The sequence below is a fragment of the Lissotriton helveticus genome, chromosome 7 (genome assembly GCF_964261635.1).
Source record: "Lissotriton helveticus chromosome 7, aLisHel1.1, whole genome shotgun sequence".
Lineage (NCBI taxonomy): Eukaryota > Metazoa > Chordata > Amphibia > Caudata > Salamandridae > Lissotriton > Lissotriton helveticus.
Window position 1 is genome coordinate 982944850 of NC_136068.1, and position 10723 is coordinate 982955572.

The following is a 10723-nucleotide window of genomic DNA, read 5'->3' on the forward strand; positions in this document are numbered from 1 at the left end:
TGCATGGCAGGAATATGTACAGCAACACATGCTACAAACATACAAACCACTTTATACATTTCAAATGGTCACAAGACTACCTAGGAGTGGCCAAAGAGCAACCAAAGGAATGTTCAGGCAACACAATTAGGTTGTTCGTATGTACACCCACAAGATACAATGGCAGAATTCCTTGGTGTGAGAGAACGAAGCAAGAGCGTGTAAATCAGTGATTCTGTAAAGGTAATGCATTTAGTCTACTGAACAGCATTTGGGGGCAAAGTAAATTGTGAGGGGCTGAAAGTCCAGGGGGTCAAGCACAACTCCTATGCCCTTCCTGGAAAAAACAAGGAATGCACTTCAAGAAGATATTAACTTATCGACCCATTACCTAGACGCTAAGGATGGGCACCCTGAAAGGAGTGGTCATATAGGGCAATGTAATCTTTGGAGAGGGACAGTTGAATTGAAATAAGGGCATATCAGCCGGTCCATAAGGAAAAGTGGAAACAATTTCTTTTTTAAATGGAAGCGCTGGCAGAGGAATAATAAAAGGTTATGGCAGAAGCTACTTAGTCAAGATAAAATTTCACATAAAACCAATACCAATATTCTCTTTTGCCATTTAAAAAAGACTCAATACATACACATCATATTTCTTGGGGCTTGGTTCACAAATCAAACATGTTCAAGAGGACCCAGGAAGGGTCTGCTAAAAGAAGGGATACCTTTAGTGCTGCTATGGACCTACCATTTCGCAGCAGCAGCTTGTGGATGTAGCAGAATTGAGCGCAGAGCAATACAGGAAAACCAAACGCACCCCCCAGAGGCTAATTTGAGTACACCAAATAAACTTCACATATTTATAAAAAAAGAAATTATCATTGGGAATGAGAAGGTAACCTGTGTTTGTCAAGGATGAAAGAGTTGTAACAATGCCAAAGCATACTGAGTCACAACGTCTACACTTCATTGTATTAAGTGTCGGCAACTATCGAAATTCCTGAAAAATGAGTTTAATCACAGGATTTCGTAAATGCTGTCATTCTGCAATGTTTACATTAAAAAAGTAACCAACTCACAGTTTTCAGTATTTTTCACGCCTGTGGCCTGGCCTTAAATACGGGTGGCAAGCAACAAGCTAGCAAGCATCAATGAACTGTATCTAGCTGGTATTAAATATTCAGAGCCACTGTCAAAGATGCTGGCAATATTAGCCTCACCAAGGCCAAGTAACAGAAATAGTCCTATACTGCTGGTAGAGATGGCCTGCATGATTTCATGCTGTGACCAACAAGTCCAACGTCTGCTTCCAGCAGACTACATGAGATCTGTTCCATGAAGGAGACACACAAATCCATTCCTCGTGAGGTTATGCTAGGCACTGGTGTTCTTGCCAGCATTGGCACCCATGCGCTGGGGGTCTTGGGAGGGGTAGTGAATCGGACCAGGTGCTCTCATGAAGGGAGGTGGTGGTCCCATGCGGTGGAACATATGCGGACCAAAGCCTGCAAGAAACAAGGCAACAGTCATTAAATTCCACATACCAGCCTACTTTTTAGTAACTTTTACTTTGCCGTTAAGTGGATACACCATCTGCACAGCTATATCCCTAAGCTTCCCAACCCAATCACACAAATGTCCACCATCTGTAATCTCAACACCCAAATGGCTTGGCAAATGAAGAAATCTATGGATTCGCTTGCTGCCTACATTCTAATCCCTTAACACCTGTCCAAATCAATTTGACTGCTCTCTACCTCAACACCACCCATTACTCAGGACCTTGCAAACCATCTGTCCAATCATGGTGTGACTGTTTTGTGTGAAGCCAGGTTATTTGTGTTTTAGCAGGCACTTTGGAATATGATGACAAAGGGTCAATAAGGGTTAGAGGTACCTGTAAAACGGTGTGTTTCTCTACTACAAATGTACTGAATAACTTAGTCTGGTACAAAGTATCTATTACAGCATTCTGTTCTAAACTAATGCATCTATTACATAATTCTCTTCTAAACTTAGTAAAACTGGCACTAAGTCATCACTAGCAGACAATACATTTGTTTTCTATTTGCTACCTACTTCTGTTGAAAAATCCAAACCATTATTCAAATCTTGCAAAACTTATCAACTGCCGCCACTATTCCGTCTTTCATTGTATGCCACTGTATCTCGAACTTCAAGAGCACAGATCACCTGTATCTACTGCACCACAAACCTTTCTTGTGCCTTCTCAGACCGCTTTATCTCCAAATCATCAAACCCAGAATTCTTCTGCCATTAAAGCCTCTTCTTAAGTTAGTCCTTTCAAAACAGGGGCAGTTTTCTTCAGATTCAAAAAAGGTCTGAGCTACCGTATACGCACCATTCAACAGATGTCTCTTTGCATTGGACTACAAAGTGCTACTAAGAGGATCTCCCTGTATCTCACCACCATTAAGTTATGCATTCAACATTAAACAAAGTCTGTGCTTTTGCTATCAATCCCCAGTAACATTTCTGACTTTATTAACTGTAATCCCCATTAATGATGCCTCTTCAATACTACCATTCTGGATCCATCAACTGGCATTGACTCAATGGTGCACGGCCACAATGTAATGAAAATATTCAACTTGTGTATTGAACAGATCACCCTCATGTCTTTGCTACTATCTAGCAGGTAATTTCTAAATGTTATTGTTACGCAACTACTCCCCAATTTAACATGACAACTTACGGTACTCCTAGAATTGAAGCCAATGCTTAAAATTCACAGCATGCAATGGGCACGGTCTAAGGAATTAGCAGATCACAACACCAAACACAACAAAGATCGACAAGGAAGCAAAGGAAACACCGTAACCATGCAATTCAGGGAGTCCAGTGCACTGCACCACCAAAGAAAATGGCTAATGTATGCATACACAAATACTTGTTATATATATATTTAGCATTTTATTGTCACACTAGGGGAGACACAGACTGAAGATGTGAAGCATGCAATTCAACTGGAAATCTGCACTGGAAAATTAGTAGCAGGTAAATAACCTCTTTATGTGCAGTACAGCAAGAAACATTTATGATGTGTCTAGCTCTGCAAATTGTTATTTGTGTCCAATCGGTGAATTGTATGATTATACACAGTATGTTAAATTATGGCCGTGCTAGGCCTTCTACTCCATGTCTGCACTTGTGATGACTAAAACAGATGTAGAAAATAGACCAACCAGGAGGAGGGGGCCCAATGCCGGGAGGTGGAGGCAAGGCAATGTTGACAACAGCAGGGGCACTGGGAGGGAGGTTGAAAAAGTTGGAGGAAGCTTCTTCTTCTTGCACTGCAGCTGGAGGAGGAGGAAGCACTGTGGGAGAGAAGAATATCAGAAATCTATAAGCAACAAATAAACATCAGACTCCATGCACTTTACTAACAGAGCAGAAGAAGGGATCCCCACTTTCTCGTTACACCCCCCCACCTTCGAACCCCCCTAAAGTGGCTAAACATTTGTCACCATTCATCCCACTCAGATGAGACAAATCAAAGGATAGGAGCTCATGATAATTATTAAATGGAGACCCAAAGGTTCTAAAGAGTACCTAGTGTACATTAAAATCATGGGCCACCCACAATACAGTGCAAAACGATTAAGACTAGAGTCCAAGAACGGCTTATAATGAATAAGAAACAAATCATATGTGTGGAAAAGCAGAATACATGTAATCAGTTAGCAAAATCAGGACAGATTTGCAAAATGAACTATAGCTACAATTAGTGCATTCCATGCTAGATGGACAGCATTAACCACTTACACAACCCCCTTCTAATCAGCCCTTCACAAATTACTTGGGATAAGACCTAACACAGGAACGATTATTATGACTGACTATTCCCTCTTCCTCGGGGGTCGCAAACTAAACCAGAGTTCCATAACATAACCCAATGAACAAAGACTGCTTGTGGGCAAATAAGTACAATGTAAGACCTAGAACCTTCCATCACAACTATAGTAAATAAAAGCACATAACTTGTGGAACAGTAAAATAGTGCAAAGTACTTTACTTAAAACCAATGGGGGCAATCCATACTGGAAACCTTGGACCATATTTTTATATGAATAAGCTGCTTCTGATATAAAAGAAAATGCACAGAAACGTCAATTTAAGAAGGACATCTTGAAAAGCAGCACAGTAAGGTATGTAGAAGTTAGAGTGAACTAAACATAATTCGATAACAGTGTACTGCTTTACTGAATAAAACTGTTGCTAATTCTTACTAAACTGACAAAACAATATAAAACTGCAACCTTGATTATAGTGCCTTGTCTGCCACACCCAATTCCATTTATTCAGCACACAACAGGAATCCAGCAGATCACAATGAAAATGAAAAGTGCTTGGGCGAGAGCCAAGTTACGTGCAAAGCATAGATCCATAAACAGTTTCCTTTCAAACTGTGGACCTCACTTTGATGTAACCATTTATTGTAGAGCATTAGCACTGCTTCTTATTATTATATTATGAGAGCGCTAATAGTCTGGATAGCTACATCGCTAATCTCAGGTGGGTGTGTTAAGATGGCAAAAATATATAACCACTGCATGTCATAATTTCTTTAGCTGTTGAGTAGCAAAATTGAAATGCATCAGTTATTATGTTTCTATCATTACCCACAGTAGACTAACCAACCCATGCTTCCTTGAACTCCTGCATAACAGAGAAGAAAAGAAATTGCTCAGCTGTCTCGGTCAGTTCATTATTGCAGACCTAAAGCCCTGTTAAAGCATTTCTATTTCAAAACGAACTCCCCAAGAGGAAGGGCATCAAGCCTAAATCTAGTACACAGAGACAGCAAATGTGGTAGATACATAACCTATCCATATTGCCCACGCTCTATTGGAAATGTAATGGTACATACAGTAAGTCTTGGGTATGAGTAAGCGAAAGGCAAAATCTAAACTGAAGTGTTGACCCGAGTCATAGAGTCTTACACTTGTCAACATTGTGTCACTTTTACAGGTGGCATCGGGAGAATGCCCCATGCGCAGGATCCCTTCTGGAAGCCCCTGGTTTGGCATGCCAGAAGATAAGAGTTTTCCCAGGCAGTGGAAGTATACTGCCTGCATTCCTGTGGTAGAAGGGGGACGATGCAAACACTAAAAAGAGGAGAATGGAAACTGAGCTACCTTTCCATGCAGACTTTGCTATCGAGGGGCTGCTTGGTAGTTCTTCCTGGGCACTGGTGTTTTGTTGAAGATAGGGGTGAGGAGATGTTGTTCATCGTGAGGAAGTTTCTAGAAAAGTCCTAGCCTATTGTCTATACCGGATTACTGCTTCAGAAAGGATGATGGCAGGCAGGCACAGAGAACTCACAATCCATTGTGCCCATGTTTTAGCTGCACTTTCTTAAAGCCATCCCCGTTGTGACATGCTCTGATAAGCATCGCTATACAAAAAGGCTGTGTGAAGAGCAGCATGGCCACATTTGAAAGAGAAACAATACAACTTTGTTACAGTTACAAGTTCATTATGACCAAGGAAGAGCGAGCTCCACATAGTGACCAGGGCTGGTGTCTGCCTGACAGCCAGTCTCCCAGAGGAGAAGCGGCATCACCTGAAGTCTTCACGTTCCCCTGAAGAAGCCGAGGGTTTGCCTACAGCTTAGGAGTCTGCCTGTTCTGCAGGAGAGACTATCCAGGAGAAGCCCAGCCCATTCCCAGCACGAGTAAAGCCCAGAGAAAGTGACTACTTAAGAGAGTGGTAATTCGAAGTGACCTGTGCCATGAGTAGGCCTCCCTCCTGAAAACTGCCACCAAAAGGCCACACAGATTGAACAATCATCTTGTCCGTTCGTACAACAGAGGACCATAATCTAGTGCTGCCACCACAGATGTAGGAAGAAGGTGGGTCGCAGTTGGAAAGGCAATAACTGCAAAGGACACATTCTCGCTGACCAATCAGCCCAGGGGAGGTCACAACTGCCTTGCCCCAGTATCCGTCTGAATTTGAGTGGTGGGGGGCACAACTGCCAAACACCTAGCAATCACTGTCAGGACCTGCCATGCTGGATTCATCAAGCAAATCCTGTTCCGAAAGGAGGTCACCATACACACTGATGGGAGCAATGTCAGATTCAGGGCTTTTGGTTGTGCAGGACATACCTTTTTCTCCTCCCGATTTATTTACTGTGCAGAAATATTTGTCCCTCGTTCGGACCAATCACTTCCTAATTACTTACACAATTCCTATTCGCTTAAATCGGGTATTATCCATTCCACTTAAATAACATGAAGCCCACTTGTGCGTAGAACAAGTTTGATATTACAAAGGCTGATGGGTTATTTAAGCAACAATGGGCAGAAAAACATCTACCAAAGAGTCAAGAAGCTTTACTTAACAACTGGTATCTCCGTCTATCTAGTAAGTTTGAACGTCTCTACAACAACTACTAGTTTTGGGTGGCATAAGGTTAATAATCCATGGTTCTCAGCAGAATTATGGGAAGAGAGGCTAAAAGTAAGACAAGCGGAGGGAAACATTGTGCAGACATGCTTGGCTTATTGAGCACGCCTGAGAGTTTATAAACATTCACTTGCCAATGCCAAAACCTCCAATTTGTGTAATTCTGTTACATCAACAGCCAACTGTCCAAAAAAGTTATTTCAAGTGGTTTCAAAACTCTCAAATACCGAGTGCACAATTTCTTTCAACCCAATACACAATTATTTTGTGATAAGTTAGCTTCACACTTCACTAAAACAAAAGCAGGGATACCACTGAAAGTATTACAACCAATTTGGAGGAAATAAGATGATAATTAACCAGGCTGTCCTAAATTACCAAGTCACCTATTAATGTCATAGTGAGTTCACTACCTACATTATCTGAGCTAAATGTAGTGAGTTGGGTTACTTTCTCAAGAATCTAGATCCCCTGATATTTCCCTGAAGAAGAAATTTAATTCTATTTCCACTGCTATTATTCCTGCAATCCTCACCATTTTATACTCTTTATTTAAACGCAGAATTGACACTTTTGAAAAAACTCAATAATAACCTGATAGATTAGGCTAATTACAGACTCTGGTCTCCACTGCAGGCAGTCTCCAAGATTGGAGAAAAGTTGCTTCTTTTATTAGTGGAATATCTGGAAGAATATCATCTCCTTGACGACAGTCAAATTAAATTTAGGACTGGGAACAAAAGCTGCTTTAATAACACTAGTCAATTATTTAAACGCCAATCTAGATTGTGGCATCTCGACTTGATCCATCTTACTTGATCTATCAGCCACTTTCCTAGTAGTGGATCTCTTGATATGGAACAAGTGTTTGGAGGAAGTAGGGTGAAATGGAACAGCTAGAGATAGCAGTAGCTCCTTTCTACAAAACAGAAAAAGCTCTCTGATGTTACTTTATTTTCTTGTAAAGTTGTTACATCTTCATGTGGAGTACCTTAAGGCTCCTCTCCATCGGCAGGTCTCTAACATTTACGACAGCTAGCCAACATTATTAGAATTTTTTACAGCTGAATAATTTTGTATTTGCATGATAACCAGTTTATTCTAAGATTTGCAAAACCTTTATGGGAGAATCTGGACCCAACAGGAATCCTTTCAGCAATGTTGAGTTGCATGAACTGCAATTTGAGACTTTATGGGTCAAAGGCCGAGGTTCTAGTACAAGGCAGACCCATGGTCTTCTCCTGGATCCATGAACTCTGGTACCTACAATTTCTGTTTAATAAGGAACTTACCTTGATTCAGATAAATTATTTCTGCAGTTTCCACATGTTTCCTCCAACTTAGAAAATTCTTTTTTTTATCCTTGGTACATAAAAATGTTTAATCATTTAGACAAGCTCTGAAGTTTTATTTATTCTGTAGAAGTTATTGATCTGTCCTCAAGCAGTTCTAGTACCATGAAGCATTTAGGCGTCTGTATGCGCTTTATAAATAATCTTTTTCATTCATTATGGAACAAGTTGCTGCTCCCTCACTTATGACCTCACCAAGAAACCGACCACTCACCTCCTGGGAGCCCTGGGACAGGCTCCAGCCTTATCCCGGAATCAATTATGCCATCTCGTTCTTTCTCCTTTCCTCTAGCGGCCTGCGACCTGAAAAAAAGAGACAAGAGAAAACCACTCATTAGAAAGAATTAAGATAGCACTGCAGAATAAACTGGAGCCTGGATGTGTCAGGAGTCAACTCTGGCTGTCTAGACTGCCCAGTTGTAGAAGAGGAGACAAATAAGGGAAGTTGAGACTAGAAAGAAATATCTATAAAGCTGGTCTATCCATACTGAAGTAGGATACTATTTAAGATCTGTAAATCAGAGTCACAGGAATTCCTTGCCATAATGCCTCCCTTTTTTTAGTTTAAAAAACTGTTTGACTGACTGGAATGTTCAAGCTGTCACTATGACCTTAGGAGTGTGAGTGAGAGAACTCGTGATGGAGTGCCAGAAATGGTGTTGCTAAAATAAATACAATAACTGCACTCAACTCTTGTTTTACTTTGTGGCTTTCAAGCTTTCATCTCGAACCCGATTCCCTGATTTCATTCAATATTTCCTTTCTGAGTGGCAATGAGTCCCAACAATGACAGGTTACTGGGAAAGCAAGAAACATGGGCAACAGAATATGCATTTTAAATCAGCTCGAATTTACAATTAAAACCAATCCACTGGGCTGTCTCCTGTCCTCCCACCTCCTCCTTTTCATAGCTGGCCTTGCTCTAATCCCTCAGGCAACCCTGCTTTACTGAGAATTGTCAAGCTTCCTCAAAATGTTATCATAGTCAAAAATGATTCCTTCATCAAAATAGTACGTAACTTTGAAAGATTTAACCTGCCTTGCACCCTCAATCAATCTCTGCTTAAATCCCCTTCAGGTTTTACAAATGATGTCAAGTGCCTGGAGGACGAACTGAGGGTTTTTCAGTGGTGCTTCTTACACAGATCCAGTCTCGTGATCACATCAGCCTCTCCCAAAGTAGCTATTCTTTCATGCATGTGGGCAGACTGTGTCTACTGATCCAAATTCATTTGTGTTTTTTGATATATGCACATTCTAATTCTGCCCTTTAATTTCCTCGCTAAAACCAATGGGCTCACCAATTTTGATTATTCTATAGATTCTACGATGTCTGCCTCACACAATCTGCTTACCTCCTCTTGCATCATACCCCCTCAGTGATATTGGAATGCTCCTCATCTAGCAAACAGGACGTAGGATGTATAAGTTCTTTAACATTTACTGGATGAGCAATTCCCTTCGAACATCCCAATCTTCTGTTACACATTGCAAGAAACTTGTTCTTCCACTAACCTAAATAATTTTCCTAGATCCAAAGAACCTGGTCGGGATGGTGATTGTCAAGCACAAAGTCTAAACCTTTTTTCTTTCCAACTCAGTATTTTCTATCGCACCACTTCTATTTCGCCATTTGCTTCTCGTCCTTTATACTGAATACTCGCAATAAAATATGCCAATAAAGGGAACCTACCCCCACAGTACCCTATAGGAGATAAATCAACTGCATCTAAAGTTAAAACATTCAACTTCGTGCTCCTCTATGAACAGCAATTAGCCCATGTAGCAACGTCTTCGCTAAGTAACATGACACTGCAATTAGGAGGGATAAAGACTTCTATTACACTGCTCACTTCGGATCATTCCTTCTCATGCAGAGCCAAAACTTGAACTTCTTCACTGATAACACGGTGTCGTGTTTACATACCTGAACAAAATATCGGATCTTCCTACATATAAAGAGTCTTCTTTGAAGGACAATCACCAAATATCCCCAAGTGTCTGATGCTGCACCACCTAAAACAAGTTGCCCTATTAGAAAAAAACTAGAATCTTCATCATGTCCTTTCTGTTTAACCTTGCTACCTCAATAATCTTGTATCTTTTTTCCCAACCATCACATTTACGCCACTATGACTAGACCCCCTAGGCTCACTCTTGCTATGTTACACTCTCACAGCTTTGCCTAAAAGAGGTACATGAACACAGACGTTTCGCCTGAATTTGTTTAGAATACTTGAATATGAATTAATTTGTCTCTGATAATTTTGTCATATTAATCCTTGAATTTACAAGTGGATGTCAAAGTACTCAGGACTGAAACTTATTGTTCATCAGACTCTCTGGAAAAACAGTAGGACTCTCCAGTACCAATTTCTTCTTGGCTCTAAAATTCTCCTCTAGAGCCAACATTACCAGTAAGGAGTAGTTTCTGTCCTGTAACTCCAGTTCTGTAGTAGGGGTATCTCTGTTATAGTCATAATCTAGTGAACAGTCCCGCCCATGTGCGTGGACCCCAGAGCAATCAAAAATAATCTCTTAGAGTGTTGGTTTTTGCACTCTTTGATGTCAAATATGCCTTCTTTATTTGACGAATGCCCGGAGTGCTCCAGGAAGATGGCTAAGTCAGACCCTCATGAGGTGTGTATCCTCTGCCTGCCCTCTTCTCATGTTCCAGAGGAGTGTGAGATCTGTAAAGGCTTCTCTGGCAGGACCCTGAAGGACAGGATGAAGATCAGACTTCAGGGCCTCGAGGAAAGGAGGCTGAAGGCGCAAGGTGGGTTTGGAGGGGCTTCATCTGCCCATGCTGAGGCCTCTGGGGGCTCCCCAGGGGCAGGAAGTCCAGCAAACGTCCACAGTCTCCGTCTGGGTCGGTAGCACTGACCACGACGTCGAGAGGAAGGTCCACGGCCAGCTCCCGGTCTCCCCAGGACTCTGGGTCGAGAAAACGTCAC

General features: G+C 41.4%; 1 protein-coding gene across 1 annotated transcript in view; it reads right to left on the reverse strand.

Moving 5' to 3' along the window:
• Window positions 1–979: 979 nt before the first annotated feature.
• The window catches only part of RBM22 (RNA binding motif protein 22), a 94467-nt gene continuing 84723 nt past the window's right edge, over window positions 980–10723 (reverse strand). The window contains exons 9-11 of the mRNA XM_078653604.1: window positions 7984–8072; window positions 3189–3320; window positions 980–1487 (exon numbers count right to left, since the gene is read on the reverse strand). Of these exons, the coding sequence (XP_078509730.1) occupies window positions 1357–1487; window positions 3189–3320; window positions 7984–8072 (352 nt within the window). The 3' untranslated portion in view covers window positions 980–1356. The remainder of the gene's footprint in view (window positions 1488–3188; window positions 3321–7983; window positions 8073–10723) is intronic.